General features: G+C 41.9%; 4 protein-coding genes across 5 annotated transcripts in view; all 4 read left to right on the top strand.

The window, feature by feature from the left end:
* LOC311261859 (uncharacterized protein) overlaps positions 1–10,454 on the top strand; it is a 34,073-nt gene extending 23,619 nt beyond the window's left edge. The window contains exons 8-14 of the mRNA XM_084360872.1: positions 4,884–4,993; positions 6,000–6,159; positions 6,472–6,628; positions 7,230–7,363; positions 7,635–7,777; positions 7,868–7,956; positions 8,457–10,454. Of these exons, the coding sequence (XP_084216998.1) occupies positions 4,884–4,993; positions 6,000–6,159; positions 6,472–6,628; positions 7,230–7,363; positions 7,635–7,777; positions 7,868–7,943 (780 nt within the window). The 3' untranslated portion in view covers positions 7,944–7,956; positions 8,457–10,454. The remainder of the gene's footprint in view (positions 1–4,883; positions 4,994–5,999; positions 6,160–6,471; positions 6,629–7,229; positions 7,364–7,634; positions 7,778–7,867; positions 7,957–8,456) is intronic.
* A 2,318-nt stretch (positions 10,455–12,772) lies between these two features.
* LOC311261839 (beta-crystallin B3-like) lies at positions 12,773–14,448 on the top strand (the record flags this gene model as incomplete). 2 transcript variants are annotated; one of them, XM_084360849.1, is made up of 6 exons in its annotated part: positions 12,773–12,811; positions 13,116–13,213; positions 13,296–13,414; positions 13,564–13,696; positions 13,785–13,927; positions 14,016–14,448. In XM_084360849.1, 5 exons carry the CDS (start codon positions 13,139–13,141, stop codon positions 14,263–14,265), a joined length of 720 nt encoding a protein of 239 aa, XP_084216975.1. In that variant the 3' UTR covers positions 14,266–14,448. The 2 variants fall into 2 exon arrangements, with proteins under 2 accessions (XP_084216975.1, XP_084216974.1); XM_084360848.1 differs by lacking the exon at positions 12,773–12,811 and having other exon boundaries at positions 13,079–13,213.
* Positions 14,449–19,221: 4,773 nt separating this feature from the next.
* On the top strand, positions 19,222–20,303 carry crybb2 (crystallin, beta B2; the record flags this gene model as incomplete). Its single annotated transcript, XM_084360850.1, has 5 exons — positions 19,222–19,303; positions 19,394–19,512; positions 19,670–19,802; positions 19,891–20,033; positions 20,135–20,303. Exons 1-5 carry the CDS (start codon positions 19,241–19,243, stop codon positions 20,301–20,303), a joined length of 627 nt encoding a protein of 208 aa, XP_084216976.1. The 5' UTR covers positions 19,222–19,240.
* Positions 20,304–21,306: 1,003 nt separating this feature from the next.
* ctu1 (cytosolic thiouridylase subunit 1 homolog (S. pombe)) lies at positions 21,307–24,663 on the top strand. The gene is made up of 3 exons (XM_084359475.1): positions 21,307–21,484; positions 22,756–23,271; positions 23,363–24,663. Exons 2-3 carry the CDS (start codon positions 22,776–22,778, stop codon positions 23,896–23,898), a joined length of 1,032 nt encoding a protein of 343 aa, XP_084215601.1. The 5' UTR covers positions 21,307–21,484; positions 22,756–22,775; the 3' UTR covers positions 23,899–24,663.
* The last annotated feature ends 1,303 nt before the right edge of the window (positions 24,664–25,966 follow it).

Here is a 25,966-nt window from a genome sequence, read left to right as displayed (position 1 = left end):
GCAGGAAAACAAACAGCAGCCTGAGAGAAATAATCCCTTCAGTCAGGTCCACTGCTCTCTGAGTTAAAATCTTAAGCCAAGTCAGGTTTCTGCATTCTTTCACTCTGTTCCTACCAGACGCTTTGTACCGCAGCGCCGAGCCCGTCTGTATGAACCACTTATATAATGAAAGAAAAACACGGCCCGGCAGAGCTCGTCTTAATGTAAGCCCCCTGACATGTGGCGAGAAGGCCCGTTTGTTGACATGAGATTAGCGCCCCTGGGAGCAGTCGTTCTGAATATCTGAAGGATATTGATATCGATTTCTGCTGCGTACACGGCGGCATATTTTCCCACTCCACCCCGGCCACATAGATTAGAGCAGATGAGCAGAGGATGCGGAGTGGTGGTGACGTGATGGGAGTGTAATGTTGTGATTGAAAGTGTTTTAATGGCTGTTAATAGTCTCACAGTATTTCAGGTGGTCACATCAGATCCCTGAAGAACCAACCGCACGGGGAGGGATGTGTAGGATCAGTCAGTTAAACGTTGCTTCCCTCGACGTACCAGTCAGTTAAAGTTACTGTTTTATTATTGTTGAGTCATTTCTTCCGAGTTAAACGAGCATCAGCGTTTGCTAAAATGTCTCCCTGCAGCTCGCCTGCTGTGATCCAAGTCTCCAGGAGCCCAGAGATCCCAAACTGGTCTGAAAAGACGCCATTTACACCCTCGAGCTCGTGCACCCACTTCAACCTGGAGGCATTATGTTTTCTGGTCGTACGTCTTGTGAACGCAACATCTCAAGAACACATTGAGGGAATTTCTTCCAATTTGGTGCAAATGTTCACTATGACTCGAGGATGAACTGACCAGAAATTGGCAGCCAGAGGTCAAAGGTCAAGGTCACTGTGATCTCACAAAACACATTTGTGGCCATAACTCAAAAATTCATATGATAATTACAACACAAATGTCTAATAAAATAAACAAGTGGGTAAAGAGGTTAAATGATCTGTGACATCAAAATTGTTCTCCCCATTGTTATTCTACACCATGACTCAGGAACAGGAAGTTGACTGATGCGTGGAGACATACAACTGCAAGGTGGTTATTCTAGTTTTCAATAAAAAGCGGTCACCTAAATGACCGTTTGGCTTTTGAAGAATGTGATTAACAGTTTCAAATGACTCTCATAATCTACACGACATCTGTACGACAATGTTTAACCTTACAGATCAAATCTAGGCTGCAACTAACAAATATTTTCATAGATGATTAATCGATTAGTTGTTTGGGCTCTAAAATGTCGATCAGTGTTTCCCAGAACCTCACATGACGTCCTCAAATGTGTTGTTTTGTGTGTTTTGTCCACAACTCAAAGAAGTTCAGTTTAATGTCACAGAGGAGGAGAGAAACCAGAAAATATTCACATTTAAAAAGCTGGAATCTTGTTAAATTTTGACTTTTTTCTTCCTTAAAAAATGATTCAAATCGATTTTTGAAATAGTAAGCAAGTATTTAAAAGTTAAAAACCAATCGATTCATCTTTTGTTTCCTTACTTTTAGATTAGTAGTTTAATTTCCGCGTAATCATCGGAAAGTAGTCGTCAGGAACATCCCTGATAACGATGTTAGCTGCAGTACTGACGTCTAATTGGAAGAGAAAACACACTCATCCACTCTGACAGTAAAGGCCGCAGCACACACACTCCTGTTAACTGTGTTATGAGCTCGTTCATGTAAACACACTCATTATATGGAGGGTAGCTGCTCGCTCTCTGATGTAACGCCATCTGTCCGCTGCTGTACTGCAGCTGAACCGTCCTCTTTAAAGAAATACTTCACTTTCCATCGAGCTGTTGACGTTGGAGCGACCTATCGAGCGTCCTGTGTGTGTGTCATTGTTCTGTGTGGCTCTCGGCGATCAGTGCGTTATCAAAATGAAGTTTCCAAGGCCTCGCTCGGCCCCTTCCTCCTCAGACCGTCAGTCAGGCGTATTTAGTGATCAGCCCTTTCTCTCCTTCATCCTTCTATTCATCCGCTCTTTGTTATGTCGTTTCCCTCGACACACCCTTCCTGTCTCGGGGAAGCTGGCTATTGCTAATGTTATTAAGGAAAAGCCTTCGTCCTGACAGCTATAAATCATGGCTGCTGGACCTGTTGGTTCAGTCAGCCTCCTTCATACGCTTATTTTCCCTGTTTGTGGCCGATAGCACCTGTGAGTTTCCATTCAGCAGATCAGTTGAACAATCTCAGTGCTCAAAGGTTTTTTTATTGTATTGTTTGGCTATTAAACCTGTTAAACCAGTTATTGTAGATTCATACAGCCTGCGATGGAAAAGAAGGTACAAAGAGTCTGATTGAAGTTCAGTATGAGGCTGATAAAAGACAGTATTTCAGTTAATGATAAATGATGTGAGACTGAATGTGAAAAGCTTTTACAGCTCCTGTTTTGTGTAGCTGCTGTATAAAGGCGCCTCTCTCTCTCCAACATGTTCCAGCAGAGACGGCGTTCGTCCTCTGTGCTGAGCAGGTGAAGGTGTGTTCAGGGTGTGTTCTGGTTGAGTAACACACCAGCACACACAGGATAGGAATTTTTATCAGCAGAGTTTTACGAGACCTGGATTTAAGATGCTTTGGCACGTTGACAACAGTGATAACGGCGTACAGCAACAGGTCGAGGAGAGAAGGACGACCAACACGAGGCTCCAGCTGGAACTGAACTGAGGACGATGTGTTTATCTGATGCACCTTTAAATCACCCGTAAAGACGCTTCAGGTCTCTGTGCGCCTCCAACAAAACGTTTTGTAGGATGTGTTTCTCTGGTAGTGGTGTGTGGATCGATCTGGAGATGTAGATGCTTCCCAAATGTTTCTGTTGTCGGTTGATTTTCATATTAAAAGTCTTAACCCGGTTACTGAAGGTAACATGTCGACACTATCACCAGGATCTTATTCAAACTACTACTACGGCAGCCTGTTGGTACGTTTTGGGGATGCATTAGCCTTCCCTCTCTAACATCACTGCTTAAAGTCACTATCCATGTGCTACGGCTGTATACGTAAGGCGCCACTGACAGGAAGTTGATATTGATGGTGGCTCGTGTGGAGCTTCCGTAGTTTCCTGAAAAGCAGCGAGGCTGTTTGTGTGTGAGGACTGTGATGAGGTTGTGTAGCAGCGGTCTGAAGAAGAGGAGAGCGAAGGTGTTCAGTTTGTGTGTCGACAGCCACGTTCTTAAAGCTACAGACGCTGTTTTGTATAAAGTATCAGTATCCTGTAGGTACCAGCTGGGTTTTACTTTTTATTGGATCTGGACAAGAAATCAGCGCTGTTGCACATCTCCATCCTCCGACCATGTCTGAAGTGTTTAAACCTGTTGACCATTGATAAATATCAATACTGGATATATGAAATAGTTTGAATAAACTCATTATTCACACTATTCACTCTCCAGTATTAGCTTTGTTTTCTCGCTCTGCTGTAGTGCCCACATCATCTCACCTCTCTCTTACAACAGTTACAACACCAACACCAACGAATAATACATTTAATGTAATAGTGAGTGACGATGCACTGCAGTGAATGAATCTTTCTGCAGCCTTTTCTCTCATCTGGCTAAATTAGCTGCACTATTCATCACGAGCACGTCGTCAGTGTTTCTGCACCATCAACCTGCAGGCTGACGTGGACTGAAGGTTTTGTTCATTGCTGTCAGTTGAAGCAGGACTCTGAAGTGTGTGTATTAACTGTAAGTGTTGTGACCCTGTGATGTCAACTTGAAAAGTGTGAGCTCTGTAAATCCTTGAGAAGAGGATCAGCTCGAGTACAAGTGCTCTCCTTCCTCCTCACTGTTCTCTGTTTTCCTGTCAGGAAAGACTCAGCTGATGAACGACATCCTGCACCGCTGATCGTTTCTCTCACTCCAGATCTCTCTCAGCCACACTCAGATGCTCAGTCCGTCTCAATATCTCTGCTCTCACATACTCAAAGAAAACAAGAGCATCATTGATGAAGCTCTCTGATCTACCGCCACCGCTCACACAAACATGGCTAGTTTAGGATCAACCTGTGCCGTCACAGAGCCAGGTGTATCACGTTTCTGCGTCCAGCCCTCGGCAGCAGGAGGGTTTTCTATTGTTTTTTCTATGTAGGCCAGGGTTGTCAGTTCATGCGTAGTTGTTCCTCTGTGTGGCTGTGAGACAGTATGTCCTCTGTACCAGCCTCATTAAAAGAGCCATGGTTCAGTAGACAGCAAACACACACTCGATCACACACCCACCAAACCCATCTCCGTCTTTGTCCCCGCTCCGGTCCTGCGTCCATTAACTCATCACTTCACCGTCCATCATCCGTCTTAATGTGCCACTGCTGCTGGTGAAGCTCTGCTAGCAGCACTGCTGGTTCACCGACTGCTGTATTTTAGAGCTGAACAACTAATCGATCAATAGGTGAGGTTTCCACACATCAAATGTCTCCATACATCCTGTCACTCCTGTCACTTTACCTTCCAGGGAAACATCAGATGATACATCAGAAAGTGAGGAAGGACGTTGGAGAATGAGACTAAACGTCTCATGAATAAAACTTTAAAACGTCTGTCGGTGAACGTTTCTGCCTGAGTCACGTCAGATAGATTTTCATCAGCCGTGGTGATACATGGTGAAAACTCCCATGATGCCACGCTGCTGACGTCTTTGGTTTAGTTTTGATTTACAGACCCTGAGCAGCAGAAATTAAATACTTTGTGTTTAAACAGAATTGTGAGTGGATTTTTCACAGATATTTTATAAACCCACGCTGGGTTCAGATGTGAAGTGAAGAGCTGCTGTCGGTGTCTGAAGCTGCTCTGTTGTTGTAATTCTGATCCAGTTTGATTAATTATTTTCTCCGTTTGTGCTTCCAGGTGCAGCAGAAGCAAAGTCCGAGTGGAGACGAGGAGGGGAAGGACTCACCGGTCCGTGACACTGACAGTCAGTACGGGACCTGGGAGACGGGACTGCGCACTGACGACAGGTTAATACACAGGTTGTTTTTTTACGGCCTCTTTCTCGCCTGTTTACAGTTAAGCTTTGTTAACAGTTTGCGAGGCTGGAGAACAGAAACATGCAGGAAGAAGAAAAGCCTAAATTTCTGAGTCAAAAGAGAAACACCTACTTTAAACATCATGAAAGACTTGGACATTAACATGTTTTTCAATATGCACAAAAATCACAACACCAACCTTTTCAAGACGGTGGATGAATGAATGAATGAATGAAAGAGGGAGGCTGTGTGTTTTAATCAGAGTGTGCACGGCTGCATGTGAACGGAAATATTAGTGAAATATAGTCGTGGAAACAACACAGTGGATGTGATGCTGTTGTGAGGAAGTGTTGAAGGAAACCAGGACGAAGAACAACGTTTCTGATGTGAATTTACTCTGTGAATCTTTTAATGATCAAAAGGACTAAAATCGAAGCATGAATCAATCCTGAGATCGCTCTGTGCCACAGAAAGCTGTGTTGGAGCCGAACGAGCTGATTGTTGATTGTAATAAAAAGTTAAAGTGACTCCAGAACGACTGCAGACGTCAGTAGATGTATTACAACCTGTCAGTGACCTCCAGTGGTCAGAAAATAACATCACAACATTAATCAACACTGAGAAGAACGAAGATTTTTAGATTTACAATTAAGACAAGACGTCATGAAAACCACAAACACATGACAATAAATAATAATAATAATCGATTAAAGCAGTTAAAAATGCCCAAAGTGACGTCTTTAAACGTCGTCTTCTGTTCAACCAGCAGTCCAAAACTCAAAGACTTCATTTACTGTCAGAAGTGACAAAGAAAAGCAGCACATCCTCACGTTTAAGAAGCTGGAACCAGACGATGTTTAACGTTTGAAAAATGTAATGTCGTCGGATTGATAGTTTAGCTTGTAGTCTTGATTTCAGCCTCCTCCTTGACGGGTAAATTAAATCCACACAGCTGTTTTCAGAAATGTTTCCTCACTTCACTCTCGTGTCATTTCAGTCTCACTCCGGCCACTCCCAGTTCAGAGAGCAATCTGAGCCCGTCACCGAGGAAGCCCACCCCCCCACACACACCAGGTGACGCTGCCTCACAGGTGGACGCTGTGGACAGCCTCCTGCCGTCGTCTTCGTCAGAGAGCCAGCTGCCGTCTTTCCCCGATGTAAGTCTGATCCCAGCCGACCGCAGCAACAGATGTGTGTTGTGACTGCACTGACGCTTGTTCCCTCGATTATATATATTTACCATTATTGTCATTATGGATTAGTCAGCTGATTATTTTCTAGATTAATCGATTAATCTGTCTATAAGATGTCAGAGAGTAGTGAAGAAGGTCTATAAATGTCTCGTTCTTTCAGTAAAAACACCAAAAATATTCAGTTTAATTTGATATACAACAGAGAAAAGCAGAAAATGACTTCAATGATGAATTATTTTTCTACTGATGTGTTAAATCTCCCGTCCGGTCGTCCAGGCTCCGATCGTTCTGCTGGACACCAGCGCTCTTCGCTCCAGAGCTCAGCTGGGGAAGAAACGAGCGCCGCGGACGCGACCGACCAGAGCCGCCCGTCAGAGCGCCACGCTGACGGAGGAGGGAGCCAGCGAGGACTGGCTTTACAGAGACTCCACCGGTGAGAATATTTATCAAGCAACATCCTTAATTTGAACTGACTCGTCTGATTAAATATGATTTTACAGTTACGTTATTGACCGCAGTAGTGTTCTTGTGATGTGTGTACTAAATGTTGTTTCTGGTTATATAAATATAATTCATGGTGCTGTTCATTTGCTACAGCAGGAGAACAAACAGTTTTGTATACATGTTGTTTTTGTAACACTAAATATTTAACAAATATTAATAATTGTGTGACACAGAGAGAGAGCAGGAGCTCTGCTAGTGAAAAGTCCTTTATTCCATCAGGCTAGAAATTTTTAAACACACTGAAAAAGGCACATTTACGGATCACGCCATTTTTTCTTTGGGTCGTAAGTCTTCGTCTCTTTCTCAGAATATTTTGTGAATTCTGGCTTCTGTCTTTCTTCAGTTAATTTTGCCATTTGGACTTCACAACATGCTGGAATCTGAATTTAGGAATGCGTGATGATTGTATGTAAAAATGATGCACTGAGGAGTTTAATCATCCAGACATTGAGGACTGAACTCTCTCTTTCTGCACCAGATCTCATGTCGATGCTTCCACATGACAGTGTTTTGTTTTGTCCCTGTGACAGAAGCGAAGCCGGAGAGAAAAGACGACGACTCCGACTCTGAGGAGACGACCAGAGGAGCTGACGGAGGCTCTGCTGTCGCCTCTCAGCCACAGAGGGTCGCCCTGTTCCCCGGGATGGACCCTTCAGCTTTAAAGGTGATTATGTTCGTGTCTGATGAGAGCGACATAGTCTGACTGTTTCTGGTTCAACAAAAAGGATCTTGATGTTTTACATAATGTTGCTGCACAATCTGAGTGTGTCGGTGGCAAAAACAAAGTCTTTCAGAGAACATATTAGTTATTTACAGACCGAAACATGTAAACACAGGGCCTCAGGTTTAAAAACACAGAATCCCCCTTTAATATTTTGCCCTCTGGTCGTCCTGTGATGTTTTTATCCCTCATCACGCCTCCTCTCTGTCCTCAGGCCCAGCTGAAGAAGAGAGGCGAGTCTGACAATCAAACCGACGGACCTACTTCTTCTCCCTCTCAGCTGTCTCGCTCTCCCAAGTCGCCCTTCCTCCCCAGAGCGGCGCGTGTACTGCCCCCACCTGGTGGGAAAGAAAATGGGTGAGCAGCAGAAGTTAAGAGAGAAGTCATGTTCACATCGATCAGCTGTTTGTTTGTGTGTTAACGTGATTCTCACTCTGACCTGTGCAGAGAGGAAGACTCACCTCAGTGGCTGAAAGAGCTGAAGTCCAAGAAGCGCTTGAGTCAGTATGAGAACGACAGCTAAAGTAAATAATGAGGTGAGATGATTTTTAAATGCTGTTTTACTGACTGTGTTCTGTCGCACCGACAAAGATCCATTTAATCTGAGATGAGTTTAAAACGAGTGAATCCAGATTTAAAGTCAAAAGTAGGAGAGAAACTCAAACGGTGCCGATGCAGCAGGGTTTCTTTTTTGTTTTTAGTGGCAACAGTTAACGACACTTTCATGCAGGTACAAAACAAGAAGCGAAAAAAAAGATAAAGTTTGTTGCTTAATTTTATTCCAGGAACTTGATTATTTCGCTCTGTTCATCTCATAAGGGCGGCCATTTTATAATGTTAGATGAGTTTAAAGTTTTGGTGCAAATGAATTCAGTTTAATCCAGTTTAGAGAAAGAAACTTTAATATTTCTTAATTTAGATTTAAGTTAGTTTTAAAGTCCTTGTTGCTGTGAATAAATAAAAAACACTCATCATTTCCTGTCCTCTTCTTCTTCCTCTTCTTCTTCTTCTTCTTCTTCTTCTTCTCTTTCTCCAGGTTGCCTTAACAGATGAATCTTTATGAAACAGAAGCCTTAACGTTCGACCCAGAGAGAAGGAGAAGGGGAATCGACAGCTGCTGATGTATTTTTTCTACTTTTGTTTAGTTTTGTTCGTTCTTCGCTCTCGTCCCGTCTGGGTTGATAAATGTGCATGGTGCCTTTTTTTTACGGAGAGAGAAGAAAACATCCGGCTGCTCTGCTTTAGTCATTTCATCACGCTTGAACTCGAGGAAAAGGGAGGATTTTTACTTCCTGTCATGAACTTGTGGGACCACGACGCCTCTTCATCACACGCTGGAGGACGATCCAGCCAATCGTCCGCCAGATGTTTGTGTTTAGTTTCCTGCGTCGGACACGTTCCTGTGTTTTCAGTCGCTGTCGGTGGACGTCACACGAGCATCGCCACAGGATCACATTTCAGACTCTGATGAACGTAGAGAACAAATCACTGCTGACCTGATCGTCTGTAAATCATGTTAGAAATCAGAAGATGTTATATTTGTATAATCGATGATGAGCTAGTTTTGGAAACGTTAAAGAGACAGTTCACCCAAAAATGAACATTCAGTCATCATCTACTCACCCTCATGCTGATGGAGAGACAGTGTGAAGCAGCTGTGGACTTTAAAACGTAAAAAAAGAAAACAGCTCGTCTGCTGTCATCCAGAAGTCTGCAGAAGCCCCGAGATCACAAACTGATCTGTCACGATGTTATTTACACGATATCAGCACTATTGAAAGATGCTACAACAGTTAGATAATAGATAAGAGAGAGAAACTGTCACGTTGGATCCGACAGAGGCTTCAGCAGAGCTCTCATCCCACTTTAACACCAAAATTAACATTTACACGAAGGTTTGTTTGACCTGAGAAAAGCGAGTTTGCCTTTTTGTCTTTGTTTTTCTTGTGTGTCCCGTTCATGGTCACAAACACGCTGGAAAAACAGGAAACAGTAGAAACAGCAGATGATAAACCTCGTCTGATGCATCCAAAACACTTGTTTTAAAGTTGCTAAAGGAGCGAGACATCTCACAGTGAAGATTTCAGCTTATAAAAGGGTGTAAATAACATCTCTTCAGATCAGTTTGTGATCTCGGGGCTTCTGAAGACTGATCACAGCAGACGAGCTGTTTGGAGACAGTTTCAGTTTTTTCTGTTGTTGTTCCCGTATTAAATCAAGTCTCCAGCTACTGTTTAGGAGAAGAAATGTTCACCTTCATGCCTGAATGTTCATGTTTTGGGGTGAACTGCTCCTTTCACTGCATCAGAGGCTCCTCTGAAAACACTCCACAGTGTCACATCGCTGCGTACTGTCGATGTTCCTGTCTTTGTCGGGGAGGGACGGGGACTTTTGTGTCAATCATGAACTCTCAGCACAAACTCACACTTCAGTCTTTATGAAATCTCTTTAACAGGTTGATGATTGTTAACATCCATTATAAGCCATACTCACACACACACACACACACACACACACACACACACACACACACACACACACACACTCCTCCATCATGTTGTTTTCCATAGGATGTGCAGTCCCCCCCCCCCCAGTCTTGTCCGCGGTAACGTGCATGCACAATCTTTGCTGTCAGAGCGTCGGGTGTCGGCTCAAAAGTGGACGGATGTTTGTTTTTTATAACTCTAAAACATTTTGAACATTTGCACCTGATCTCCATTCCACCCACTCCACCCACTCTGCGCTTCTATAAAGCACTTTGTCCCACGATGCACTACAGCACCGACCTCCGCTCTCGTCTCCTGGACGTCGGAGTGCTCACGCAATGCAAGTGAATGTGTCGGCCGAGTCTCGGGAGTGATCGTCCCCGTTTCTGTGTACGTGACATTTTGACTCTGTCATGAAAATTTGAGGGTTTATTTTTTATGTCCTTCTTTGTCCTTTTTTAATTTGAAAGTACAGATGTATATTACACTGTGTTGTATGGCCAGTGTCCTAAAGTGAAAACATTCTTAATAAAATTTACTTGACTTGAGTTTCAGGTCCGTCTGGTGTTTCTCCTGCTGAGACAAACATTTAAAAACATTTTTTTAAAGTCATTTTCTTCAGATTTCTGTTAGTTAACACGTTGTCTTACAGGTCAGCAAGTTTCGTGGTACGTTGGTGATGAATACCAAGTAACATATTTCAAATTTCTTAGTAATTTCCCAACAATTATCACAAATTTATCAAGTTTCCATCAGTTTCCATCACATCAGTAGCTCAATCCAACCGGAACAACTTTCCATAAATTGCTCATTAATGACCAAATACTTCATAAGAATAAAGTGACTGATCTACTGTTTTAAAGTCTAAAAGTCTAAAGTCACCTGAAGAGGGTGTTGGTGTTTATACCGCGAGCACGTGGATGTTGGACCGGAACCGGTTGTTGCTAGCTGGTTAGCATGCTAACGTCAGTATATCACAACATCGTAACATTAAAATCTGTTACTGCTTCAAATTCTGTTGATGATTTAACACTCTGTAGTTTTGGAGGAGATTTACAATATTAATGAGGTAACTTTTGTCCATAAGTGAACAAACCAGCTGCTCTCATAGGAAAATAAGGTCCCAGAACAGTTTGAAGCTAGAAAGGTGGCAGGGTCCGCCACATACAAACAAAGTAAAACAGTATAACGTGTGTTGTCCTTTAAGGTCAGATTGTTTATTCAGTTTATTCAGTCATGAAAACAAAGAGAGTTTGTTTATTTAGTTATTTAGTAGTTTAATATTTCTAACACAAAACTACAGACTGCTCCTTTAAATGTCACACTTTATATTGACAACACAACAAGAAGACATCAGCAAATAAATGATTAAAGGGTAGAAAATGAGAATGACCTCATCGTGGTTGTTCAGCTGAGACCAGAACAACCATGATGTCACAGAGCGTTTAACCTTTGACCTTTTGGATATAAACTGTCATAACTTCATCTTTTCATCCTATCAGACATTTAAACATCAAATTCAGTAATGGCCATAAGTGTCTTGTGAGGTCACGGTGAACTCTGACCTCTGACCTTGAGTCACAGTGAACACTTGCACCCTGATGCCTCAGACATGATGTCTCTGGCCTCGGCTGTGAGCGGCACGAAGGCATGAAAAGCTCATATTTACAGTCAAACTTGTAAAAATCTGAAGTAGTAGTAAAGTTTTAAAACATTTTTAAAAAACAACTGAAACTAGAATGGCAGTAGAGTGCATACCTCATCAGGATCGATGCATTGTTCCCTGAGAAATTAATGAAAATGTTGATAAACACCATCTCAAAATGTTAAAGAAAGTGAGAAAGCATTCCTGGATCAATCCAAAAGTTAATGAGGTCTATTCTGGGCTGAGACTCATCGTGCATCCAAGTGTGGTGGAAATCTGTTCAGTAGTTTTTGTGTAATCCTGCTGACAAACCAACAAACACAGGCGAAAAAACACAAAACATCAAATGTCTCCATACAGCTCGTCTGCAGAAGCTCAGATCACAAACTGATCTGAAGAGATGTTATTTACATCCTCGCCCTGTGCAGAACTTGCCTTAGAAACTCACATTTTTAAGTTTTCTTCAGTATCACAGTACTCCAGTGATAGTCGTCTGTACATCCACAGGTTCACTGCAAACAGGAAGTGCTAACAGCTAATTCAGCAAAGTTTTAATGTGGTTTAGAGTATTTTTTAATGTTTTTTGGTTGTTTTTCTGTTTTAAATCAAGTCTCCAGCTGCTTCAGTTGTTTCGCAGAATGCTGCAACTCTGTTTTACTGTGAAGCTCCAGAAATGTTTTGTGGACTACGAGACTTCACCTGACTTTACATCAGATCCACTGAATGTTCACTTTTGAGTGAACTGTTCCTTTAGTTAGATTCATTCAGCTGCTCGCAGTGTGAATATTTTCGATCTTGCTGATGATTGTAACTCAGCTTCATGAGAAGTCTGTCAGGAAGTTTGGTTCGGTTGAGACTGGGTGTAGCCTGCCAGCCCGTGTGTGCGTTTGTGTGTGTGTGTGTGTGTGTGTGTGTGTGTGTGTGTGTGTGTGTGTGTGTGTGTGTGTGTTTGTGCTGAGCGGGGCTGTTTGCTGAATCCTCTTGGCTCTCTCTCCGTGTGCCCGCACACAGCGCTCGGTGGCAGCCAGGCGGACGGGCAGCGCAGCGTGTGCCAACACAGCTGCCTATTGAGAGGCAGCGTGACGGACACAATGTGAGCGACAGACTTGCTGTATCAACAGCTCCCCCTTTTCTGCTGTTGTGGCCAGAAATAAACCATAAATACCCCCCCTGTCCCTGCCCTCTAATGGCTCAACCCCACCAAACACCAAGTGGCACTGACAAAGAGGGACACTACCACTTCCTAGCAGGCATACCCAGGTAACAACCCCACTCTGGACACATAGGCAGCAATGATAAGGCCACTGCAGGGGTGGAGTTAGGTGGTGCTGCAGCGAGCGGGGATGCAGGTTTGGAGGACTTTTTTGGGTGTCATGGATCCAGATCCAGGACTGATGAGTGTTTTAATCTTTGCTGTCACATTTTAAGCAACATTAACACTTTAATTGAAGGGTGAGTTTACAAACTTCACTGTGACGCTGAGCTTTTCCTCCTCCTGTGTGTCTGTCTGTGCTCCACGCCTGATGGATGGTGCTCTGCCTGTGTGTGTGCTGCTGCCACAAAGTGGAGGAGCGGTGGATCAGGAGGATGTCGGAGCAGCAGAGCGCCCCGGAGCAGCTGGCTGCTGGGAAGAGCCAGGGTGGAGCCGGTGCCACGTACAAGGTACCAGGAAGCCACGTCACTGCAGGCGATGCCGCAGGTTTGAATCTTCTCCTCCTGACTCCGTGCTTCATGTGTGATCCAGGTGGTGCTGTTTGAGTTCGAGAACTTCCAGGGCTGCAAGGCGGAGTTTTCTACAGAGTGTAAAGACGTGACGGAGAAGGGACTGGAGAAGGTCGGATCTGTGATAGTGGAGTCAGGACCGTGAGTTTGATCCATGTGTTTGTTGTGCTGGTAGCTCAGATGGTAGAGGTCTGTCTTCATCCTACTTCCTGTCCAATAAAAGACATGTAAAGGTCAACAAAACAGACAGAAACCAGGTGGTAAGGTCTCATCTCTGTGTTTCCTCTCAGCTGGGCGGGTTATGACCGACACGGGTTCACAGGGGAGCAGTTCATCCTGGAGAAGGGCGAGTATCCACGCTGGGACACCTGGACCAACAGTCAGAGCAGCTACTCCCTCCTGTCTCTGAGGCCTCTCAAAGTGGTGGGTGACTCAATCACAACATGTATCTCATTTCTGTTGTTTTAGAGAAAGTCTCTGAGGCGTCCGTGTGTCTGTCCCCCCTCTGCAGGACAGCGCTGATCACAAGCTCCACCTGTACGAGAACCCTGGATTTACCGGGAGGAAGATGGAGATAGTCGACGATGATGTTCCCAGTTTGTGGGGCCATGGTTTCCAGGATCGCGTGGCGAGCGTCAAGGCCCTGAACGGAACGTAAGATCCTCCACACACCCTCCCGTCACTCATCTCTAACTGCATGTCTGGACTCAGTCTGACCCAGTTTTCTGTCTCCTCCCTCCAGATGGGTCGGCTACATGTACCCCGGCTACAGGGGGCGCCAGTTCATCTTCGAGAGAGGAGACTTCAAGCACTGGAACGACTGGGAGGCCCCGGCGCCTCAGATCCAGTCGGTCCGACGTGTGCGGGACATGCAGTGGCACAAGAGGGGCTGTTTCATCGTCCCTGACCCGGCTCCAGCTCCGGCTCCGGGCCCCGACCCCGACCCCGCCCCAGCACCTCCTGCCCCGCCCGCCACAGCTGGAGCCAGCTGAGCAGGATCCTCACACGCCCACCAAACACCCCCCCCATCCTCACCCACCCTCACCCACCCTCACCCATCCTCCCCCAGGCTGTGCCCACCCTCCACCTTAACCTAACCACAGCAAACGCTGCTTGTGCCCAGAGAGGAGTGCCATGTTTGTTTCAGTGGCGAATAAAGAGATGTTTGACCCGGAGTGTGTTGGTGATGTTCTCCTTGTGAGTCAGAGTGGGAAACATGAGTAAAAGCTTCATTTCTCCTCCTGATGAGGCGATGTGTGTCGGGTCAGAGCCTCCTGCAGCTTCAGCAGCACGTCACTGAGCTGAACATCATCTGCTGATGACGTCCTACTGTTTGTACGCTTGCTATTAAAAACAGAGTGCACTGCACCCCAGGAAGCTTCTTCCTGCTCGGACCTTCATTAGACTAATCAAGATTTAATATAAAAAGGTTTAATTTCATGTGTTTTCACCTCCTCCACTGTTTGTTCGTGTCACAGTCGGTCGTCACGTAGCAGATTTTCACAACACTATCAACCTGAAGACGTCACGATATTATCAGGATATGACACAAAAAAGCTCCGTCAACTCGACCTTTAACTCTTTATTTTGTGTTTCGTCTCTTTTTTTGGCAAATTATTAACACTTAAAGAACATGTGTAGGGAGAGTGTGACCACAACTGTACAAAAGCGTTAATGTTCAGTGACAACGTGAGGACGGAAATAAACAGAAATGATTAAAGAGGCAATGTTAGGATATCAATATGAATCGATATCGGTCTGCAGCGACAGCCCCGTGTCACAAAGATGTTCAGCTGGAGGCTAAAAGGCGTCAGAAGTGTCAAATTTAGATTATTTCTTTCTTTAAAATGTGAAACGAGCAGCAAAGACCAAATCACACACACAACAACAAACATGGATCCCATATTCATCTCATTTTTTGAACTTAGTGAGTGAGTGACTTAGTGAGTTAGCTGAGGAAGTGACTGACAGGAAACAAACAAACAGCTGGCACAGGTGAAAACACCTGGTGAAGGTAAAGTCAGACGGACGAGAGCGACATGTTCAACTAAACAACAACATCTGATTCAAGAGGATGGAGAGAGGAGGTGGAGGAGGTGAAGGTGAACAACGGGGATGAATTTTGGTCATTTTGCTCTCATCACCTGCTGATTACACAAAACCTTTGATTCATTTTGATTGATTTTATTGAACAGGTGAGTTTGACCCTGAACTAAAGAGTCTCATCTGTTTATCAACGTTGAATAAAAATGTTAAACACATTTTAAAACTAACACATTTTATATAACGTTCCTGAAACAGATCATATTCACACGGCGGCCATTTTCCTCTGACATCACGGTCACGGTGGGAAACTCGAATGCTTGTTTCAGGTTTCATCTCGTACGAACGTAGAAGATCTGACACTTTGTTATCAGCTCGCTGCTTCCTGGTCGATCAGCAACAAAACAACAACAGAAAGTGAAACCAGAGAGACGTGGGGCCGTAATTCAAGCTAAAACAACATATTTAATAAGTTAGCTTCCAGTAGACAGCAGCTAACGTTAGCATTCAACCACTTCCTAGCTAACGTTACACAATACAGCAGGAGAGGCATGAATCAACTCCTGACAGGTTTATTTGAGCCTGGAAGAGAAACACACTGAATGAACTCAAACTGTAATGTTAGCTAGGACGTGGTTGAATGCTAATGTTAGCTAACGTCAACAAACATGTAGTTTTATCTTGAAATATGACCCCATGTGCCTCCAGAGATTCACTTTTTCGTCTTTTCAGTTGCTGATAAATAAGTAAACTGATAACTGTGTCAGACTCTCGACTGTCACACGACATGAAACCTGGAGCAGCTTAACGATATCCCAGCGTTCAATCTTCCCACCCTGAGAGGGATGTTAGAGGAAAATGGCCGCATTCAAACATCGACTGTGTTCGACTGTTACAAAGCAAAATGGTCGACCTGCTCGGTTCCTTTAACAGACTGAACTCCTGCACAGAGTCTCTCTGCCCGCTGTGTTCACGTCACGTCAAATAATTAACAGTTTGGGATGTTACATGTTTAAAGCTGCTACATGGATCTTTCATATTTATTGATTCTGGCGCCTCCTGTGGACAAAAGATGAAACAACCTCCAGACTCAATCTTATCTACACTGTAGTTATAGTGTAGTACATGTATACTATACTATATATATAGTATAGTATATGTATATAGTTATAGTAAGTATAGTTTAATGCACATAATATACGCATTTTCTTAATATATTTATATATAAATTTTTATTATCTATCTTCTCTTTCTTTGTCTATTGACTCTGACGGCCCTCTGACTTATTTCCCCCTGTCAACAGCTGTGACTCTATAATTTATTCATAATTATATTTAATCTGTGCGATACCAACTATAAGCTCACTATAAGCTATATTATATTTCAGTTCACCTAAATCAGTTTTTTGTGCAAAACCTTGAGCTGTTATTCTACTGTGCTTTGGCTCCATTGAACTGTACATTATTTTCAATTATTACAAATTATTGTTGTTATACATAATCACTATTATTTAAACATTTCAATATGACTCAATATTATCTACACTGCAGTAAACATGCCCTTATTTCTTTGTCAGTCTGGATCAATAGATATTATTTCACCCTGTCAACAACAACAACTCCATTATTTATATTATTTACAATTATATTTCAACTGTGCAATAACTCAGTTCACTCAGTTACATATACAGTTTAATACCATGTTCAATCACATCCTAACAACTTATTAAACTGTGCAGTGACTCTGGTTCACTTTGGCAATTATGCTGTGAATTATTATTAAATATTACAGTTTTATTATAACTCAATATTATTATATCCACACTGTAGTTAAAGTGTCGTGTGAAGCAGATATCTGTAAATATTTAAAGTCATGATGTGATATCATAGTTTAATACACAGATTTTTTCACTTTTTTATACATATATGTATATATATATATATATATATATGTACAGTAGTGTTATATATACACAGTTGTTGTTTGTTTTTTTAATTTATATTTGATTTTCTATATCTGGTTTCACTTTTGAATAATCTTATTTCTTGTTATCTTTTCTCTCTTTCTAAGTCTTTTAACTCAGACTGGACTTATTTCACTCTGTCAACAGTCAGAACTCTATAATTGATTCATAATCATATTTCATCTGTGCAAAACTGACCACATGTGTAATATTGACAGTAATGTAACAGTGTAAAACTTCTAAAAAGTGTAAAACTTCATAAGTATAATTTTGTGCGAGTTTTAGTTCAACTAGTTCAGTTTTTTGTATAAAACGATTCAGTTTATCTGCTGTTGTTGTATCAGCTGTGCAGTAACTCTGGTACACTGTTACATTCATCTGTTACCAAGTTGATGTGTGTAATGCACACTTTTATATTTGTATTTTTATATACTCTTATTTCTTATAATCTTTTCTCCATCATATGAATGAATACAAATTAATTTGTTTTTTAATTTAATGTCAAAACAAAACAAAACAAAACAAAACAAAAAGTGAAATTACTTCGACAAATAAGCAAATAAAATGAAAACGTTGTATTGACATGCCTGAAAAAGTAGCAGAAGGAAGAAGTAAACACTAATGTTTATATGTATATATATATATATATATATATATATATATATATATATATATATATATATATATTTGCTGTGACATTTGCAGAGAATCTGTGATTCTGATGATAAATCTGCTCCATAAAACCATTAAGTCTCATCTCAATCACAGTTTAATCTGTCCTCAGTAGTGACACATCCTCACTTTAATATTATAAACATTAATTGCTGCCTAAATTTAAACCTAGTTTAAAAATAAAAGACTTTTCAAGATTCAAGATTCAATCTGTCATCATTTCTTTGTGTACTTGTATATATTAAAACAACCAAACGCTCCTCCTCCCGGCACAGAGCAGAGCAACAGAAGATAAAACACACAAATCAATATTTAAAAGAAGAAATGAAGCACAGGTGACATAAAAACAGACTTTTGTCTGTTTCACACAGTAACTTTGCTTCAGTAGAGGACAGTATTATTTTCCTTCTGCAGGATCATTAACATGCACGACCATTTAAACTAATTAGTCAACGTGTTTTATTGTTTTTTATTTCTTTGCTGAACTTTATTAGTGCCAACAGGAGGAGGACAACATTTCACATGAAACCTCACTGTTCTTTTCTAGAAGCGAAATATTAAACAAACGTTTATTTGTGTAAATATTCAGCAGTGTTGGTTCTGTTATTGAACCTCTCCAGCTCAGTAAAACCCGTCTTTTACAGTCCTTCTCTCTCTCTCTGCCTCTCATTGTAGGTGTGGGACTCTTGGCACTGTTTGTGCTGAATCATGTGGATATTGAACAATGACTGGCTGCACAAAACTGACAACTAATGAAATAACTTTGTGGGTGTGTGATAGGCCGGGGTGGGGGGAGGCTGCACGGTGACCCCACATTTCAGCGTGCTGGGCCTATGGCAGGCCGATCTGCAGGCCGGCTTGGACACTGTGGGTACTGTTGGCAGAGTTTCCACCCCTGGGCGTCCCGTATATATTGAGCTCATCGTGCCATCACAAACACACTGGCACAGACAGGTACTGGTAAGAGGGTCATGTTCGCTTTGCTGTATTTTTATAAAGTTTATACATTTTTATCAGCGTTTGTTTTCTGCGTATTTTAGATTTAAGTTTAGATTTGCTGTGATTCTGTATTCAGGAGGATGTGAACTTTATTTTGGAGGGAGAGGCTCTTTTGTCTACATGAGTCAGTATGAGGAAATAATAATCAATCCATGAGATTAGCAGCAGTTTGACCTGCTCATAAACCTTTTTAAATCATGCACACATCTGTAGATATTTCTCAGAAACAATGAATTTATCATTTTCTGCCTTTGTTGTTTTCTCAGTTTCATCTTGCCGATCCGTTCACTATGGCCACAGACCACCAGAACCCTGCATCCAAGCAGCAGCAGCCAGGCGCCAGTGCGTTTAAGGTGAGAAGAAATGCAACACATCCTCCAGACATCAAATTGTGACTGTTGAAGCCAAACAAACAGATCTCCTCCTCCTCTCTCTGCACACAGCTGGTTATCTATGAGCAGGAAAACTTCCAGGGACGCTGCCATGAGCTGACTGGCCCCTGTAACAACCTCCAGGAAGCAGGCGTGGAGAAAGTGGGCTCCATACTGGTGCTGTGTGGACCGTGAGTGTGGGTCAGAGACAGACAGACAGACAACCAGAGCATGATTTAAAGAGCACACAGTGGGACAGTCAGAGACAGAGGGATGTGGGATGGACGGGAGGGAAATCAAAGTGTTTTCTGTCCTCCGTTAATCACAGTCATCCATGTCTCCCCTCAGATGGGTGGGATACGAGCAGCCCAGCTGTAAGGGGGAGCAGTATGTGTTTGAGAAGGGGGAGTATCCTCGCTGGGACTCCTGGACCAACAGCAGGCGCAGTGACATCATTGCTGCATTCCGCCCAATTAAAGTGGTAAGAAAGCTGGTTTGTAATCTTCCCACCAGTCCTCCCATCATCAACAGTTCATCCCCTGAGGTTTAATGCTTCGCTCCTCTCTCAGGACAGCCAGGAGCACAAGATTGTCCTTTACGAAAACCCCAGCTTTGCAGGTAAGAAGATAGAAATCATAGACGACGACGTCCCCAGCTTTCACGCACACGGCTACCAGGAGAAGGTCTCCTCTGTTCGGGTTCAGAGCGGCACGTGAGTCCATCCTCCCCGCAGACGTAAATCACTCCTACATGTCTCGATCGCCTCTGACTGTCTCTCATCTGTTTTCCCTCTCTGTGCTCCTGCTGCACCAGTTGGGTGGGCTACCAGTATCCAGGCTACAGAGGCTATCAGTACCTGTTTGAAAAGGGGGAGTATAAGGACAGCGCAGAGTTCGGAGCCCAGATTCCTCAGATCCAGTCGGTGCGGCGCATCAGAGACATGCAGTGGCATCAGAGGGGTGCTTTTCACCCCGTCAACTAAGCTTGTGACTCTTTCCTGTCCTGAACCCTGACCTCAGCAGCCTTGCTCCCCCCCCAGCAGCAAAACCCCCTTTGTCCTTCATTTACACCAAACAGCATTTTGATATCTATTGCAGCTGCTGCAGTAGAAACATCCTTTGAAGCAAACTAATAAATCCTTATTGCTTATGTTTGACTTGGTTGTGTGATTTGCCTCCGTCTCACCAGTGTCTTAAAAATGCATCACAGATGGATTCAAGTGGTTTCAGGGAGGTCGAGTTATTAACTTTAATTTAAATTAAAGGGAAACTCCACCAATTTTACACATTAAAGTGTGTTTATAGGTCTTGAGGAGCACTAGTGCAGATGTGAAAATGTAGTATGAAGCCTTTTATGGCTCCAGAGGAAGCTGCATATAGTCTGATTAATCTTACAGTGATGTTGCTCAGGGGCTACGTTGCATTGTGGGTAATGTAGGCAGCAGGTTTTGAAAGGGAATGAGAAAAATTGTAATAAAAAAGGTGATATCTCTCCATCATGAGTCCAACAGTGGACTGCTTTTCAAAACCTTTACCTTAACATTACCCACAATGCAACTTAGTCATCGAGTGACATCACTGGAGGCAATTCATCAGATTACATTCAGCTTCCTCTGGAGCCAAAAAGTACTTTGTACTACTATTTTCACACATGCAGCAGTACTCCCCAAGACCTGTAAACACATGTTAATGTGTAAAATTGATGGAGTTACCCTTTAAAAAACTGTAAAAGTATGTTACTCCAAAAATGAGTCAAGAAAAACAACGAATACAAGGTTTTTCTTGCCTAAAATAAATTAGAAATAGTAAAAATGGCCCCTATACCTCAATTAAATGTTACTTTCTTGTAAATTGCGTTTAAAATTTAGTGTAATGAGATAATGAGACAAAAATAACGGCGTGTTTGCAGCATACAGTGCAGTTTCATGTGAACTGACCCACTCTGACCAGCGGGGTCGCTGCAGCTGCAGGCGCTCCACGTGCCGTCACTTCCGGTCTCACGGTGAAGAAGAGCTAACGACACATGATGAAACAACATGCTAGCGACGACATCAAGTCGTGTCATATTTAAGTTGTTTAAGTAATAAAAGTAAAACTTTAGAGGTGATTTGATCAGTGAACTCCCTCCTCGCGTTCTCACATCAGACTCTCACCGGAAGACTTGGTATGAAAGCGTTTCCTGATATAAATGTGGCTACATAGTTAGCTTAATTTGGCTAGCTAGACCTGAAAACAGATAGATGTTGACCCTCTGTCGATGTTGTTTTTGGTGATAATAGCTAACAATGTCGTCAAACCTGCCGGCTTATTAACTGCCATTGTTCGTGTGCTTGTTTATATTAAGTTTGGGGGGTTGTCTGTATCAACTTCATCCGATAAAGACCAGTCGACTACCTCACTTCTTGTGTCGCTCGCTGAATTTCATTTTCAAAACTGGCAATTAATTAAATGAGCTTCGCACGTTCTCGTTAGACGAAGATTAAAGACGTTTTATGAGTCATTTTGTTTAACTCTTTAATTTGGCGTGCCTTAAAACATACCAGCGCACTAGTATAAATGTGGTTTTGTTCAAGTTACCGCCTTAACTAACTTACTGTATGTTGTAGTTATATTGCTGAAATGTCCTTTTTGTAAACGGCTCCTTCGTTTCTGTGCAGTGCATTGTGTGTTGATGGTGTACAATACAAATAAAGTTATTTTAGTATTCAAGTTGACATCACTGATATACTGTACATACATTTGCAGTTCTCGGTGTTGCTTAAGTGCATTATGATGGTCTTTACTTGAGTATTTCCATTTTCTGCTACTTCATCCTTCCACTCCACTACATTTATTTGATCACTTTAGTTACTAGTTACCTTGCAGATTCAGAGGCTATCACTTGTGGTGTGTTACCTGTCAGATAGTGTTGTTATCGGGAGTGAGACCACAGAGCAGGCTTGGGCGATACCCAAAATATTGTCAAAAGAATATTGTCGCGACCAAATATCGTGATAGACGATATGATCATAATCAAAGTAATTTATTTTATTCTATTTGTATTTTTTGTTGATGTATATTATGAAAAACAAACTCAGAGGCCTCTACCTCCACAACAGCTGTGTGCACTTTCTTTTCATAATAGAAGCCCGAAGATGCAACAACAGCTGTTCGATATTGTGAAAAATATTGCATATGATTGCAAATATCGCGATACTGCATCAGAGCCAAAGAAGCGTATTTTTAAATTGATTGATTGATTTGTATTCCAGGCGACTGTTTAATATAATAACAGTGTGAAATCACATCAGACACTTAAACCTGTGGGTCCGCTCTATTGAAGCACCTGCAACAAAAAAGAATGAAGCTCTGCAGGTTGATTAATTTTAAAGACTGTGACATGAAAATGTTCAGGAACATTTGTGTAACTATTTCTTAATGTTGTTCCTTTTGAAGAACTTCCTCCAGGAGTCACGATGCCTGTCCTGTGCAGCAGCTGTGGGAACAAGCGTGCCGTTCTGAAGCGTCCAAAAACAGGCCACTCGCTGTGTAAGGAGTGCTTCTTCTGGGCCTTCGAGGAGGAGGTGCATCAGACGATCGTGTCAGCGAAGCTCTTCAAACACGGGGAGAGGGTCGGCATCGCTGCCTCCGGTGGGAAAGACTCCACGGTGCTCGCACATGTGATGAAGCTCCTGAACGGGCGGTACAACTACGGCCTCGAGCTGATGCTCCTGTCGGTGGATGAGGGGATCACTGGTTACAGAGACGACTCCTTGGAGACCGTAAGGAGGAATCAGCAGCAGTACGAGCTGCCGCTGAAGATCGTGTCGTATGAGGAGCTGTACGGCTGGACGATGGATGCTATAGTGAAGCAGGTGGGACTGAAAAACAACTGCACCTTCTGTGGAGTGTTCAGGAGGCAGGCGCTCGACAGAGGAGCCATCATGCTCAAAGTGGACAAGATATGTACAGGTAACTCCAGATCCAGTTACATCTTTGGTGTGATGTCAAAGAATCAATGGTTCGAATTTGTTTCAAAGGTTTTGGGTTTTTTTGTCCACAGGTCACAATGCTGATGACGTAGCAGAGACAGTTCTGATGAACGTCTTGCGGGGGGACATAGCTCGACTTCGCCGCTGCACCGCCATCTCCACATCCAGCGAGGGCGACGGGGTCGTGCCCCGCTGCAAGCCGCTCAAATACGCATATGAGAAAGAGATCGTTCTTTACGCTTACTTTAAGAAACTGGACTACTTTTCCACTGAATGTATCTACTCTCCAAACGCCTACCGAGGCTACGCGAGGACCTTTTTAAAGGACCTGGAGAGTGTGAGGCCCAGCTCCATCATGGACGTCATCCACTCAGGGGAGAACCTGTCTGTGCGGGAGGGGGTGAAGATGCCTCAGCAGGGAACATGTAACCGCTGTGGATACATCTCCAGTCAAGCTCTGTGTAAGTCCTGTGTGCTGCTGGAGGGGCTGAACCGAGGCCTGCCCAGGCTGGGCATCGGTAAACACCACCGGCTGCACAACAAGATCCTCTCCCAGCAGCCGCTCACCGAGAAGGAGGAGAGGAAGCTGAAAGCGGTCGACTTTTGACAAATATTATCCCTTTTTTATTTAAGACATAGACATATATCATGAATTTTTAGAATAAACTACACAAAAGGTCTAATAAATCAATTATCTTGTTAGTTTTCATTTATCATCAATTAAATATTTATTAAAAGTTTCTGTGGAATATTTTAATGAAGTGGTCACACCCTTACAGTAAGGCTACATTAATTATAATGAGTTGAAACCAGAAATAAGCATTAATTAATATATAACTAACAGTTAACTAATGTTTACATGTTGGGTTATTTAGCAGTTTAAAAAGATCATTAACCTTAAATTCATGTTTTATAAGAGTAGCTGTGAATTTCATTGGCAACATTTTAATTAACATCTTCATCAACTGTAAACTATTTATATGAGTTAATACCTTGATTAACATGTAAATGTTAACTAGAGACATTTGTTAAGTTACTTAATGCTTATTACTGTTTTAACTAATGTTAATTAATGTTCACTTTTGTAAAGTGTTAACCTCTCAGACCAGTGAAGCATCTTCACAGCAAAAGTCCAGGATCATTGAGATCTTATGGAGAAATTCTTTCCAATGGTTTCATTAATTTTCTGTTAATCCGAGGTGAAGTTCAGTAAAAGATAATTGGTACAGAGATCCTGCAACAACCGGGTGGAAATGCTTTAATGTTGGTAAAAGCTTTGGTACCAGGTTCAGTCTGGGGAGGTTATGATGACAGTGATGGTCACGTTCCAAAGTGTTTATGAACTTTAATTTAATAAATGTTTTGTCATATATCTTCGTATTTCTCCTGTTTTTCTTGGTTCAGGTGCTGGTGCAGTCATTTATTTAATGAAAAAAAGATGTACAAAATATATTGTTTATGAGAGGGACGGATGAGGAAGCGGCCGTTTCTCTCTGTAAGTAATAGCTTAACAACACTAATGTGAATAAATACATATTGTGGTTTTTATGTTAGTTCAGATTTCTGTTCTGGACATTTATGAAAATTACTTCAAATCATAGTGTGTCATTTGCATGTTTAAACATAAAATACTATAAAACTCTGTCAGCAATGAAATGGGGAAGTTTCATGGTTAAATATGTATTTTAATCTAAAATATTAATATCATTAGCCATTAATATTAATCTGCCTATTTATACGATTAATCAATTCATTGCTTAGCCTATAAAATGTCCCAAAAATGTGCGCATAACAATTTTTTCAGGGCCCAAGGTGACGTTTTCAAATAGGTTGTTTTGTCTATAAATGACACAAAAAACAAAGAAAATTCTCACATTTAAGAAGCTAAAACCAGCAAATGTTTGATATTATTGCTTGAAAAATGACTCAAACAATAAATCGGTAATCAAAATATTTTGCAATTAATTTTCTATCGTAAACTAACCGATTAATCAAAAATGTATGAAAAAACATGTCGGAAAATGTATTTGATTTGTTTTTTTATTTTTAGATAAACATGAACATAAAACATAACATTTCAGAAAACTTTAAATACAAAATCTTTTTCTGTGTAAGTTTAATGTTGATATTTATTTGAATGTTTACTCTTCTACCCACTGTTATTTATCTTAAACATGTAATTATTTGTCCTGGCCGCTAGGTGTCGCTCATCGCCGAGCCTCCATCAGTGGTCAAGTACACAATAACACAATTCACCACTTTTTTCATCCATTATTATTTTCATTATCAATTAATATGAAGCTTCTTATTTTAACGATAATCGATTAATCATGTAGTCTATAAAACGTTCAAACATTATCCAGACAAAACATAAATAACAGGAATAACAATGAATATTCTCACATTTAAGAAGCTAAAAGGAGAAATTGTTGACATTATTGCTTCAAGAAATGACTAAAACAATTAATCGATTATCCAAATAGTTGGCAACCAATTGTCTATGTCGACTAATTGATTTGTCGACAAATCGTTGCAGCTCAATTTTTTTTTTTTAAATATCAAAACTTTATTTTATTAAATGTTTTAATTTTTTACATTTACATGAACACAAGATGTAAAATTTCAGAAAACTTATAAAACAGAAACATAATGTTGACATCTGGCTGCATGTTTAC

Source organism: Pagrus pagrus, assembly GCF_965226575.1.
Source record: "Pagrus pagrus genome assembly, chromosome: 8".
Lineage (NCBI taxonomy): Eukaryota > Metazoa > Chordata > Actinopteri > Spariformes > Sparidae > Pagrus > Pagrus pagrus.
This window is presented reverse-complemented; position numbering and strand designations above follow the sequence as displayed.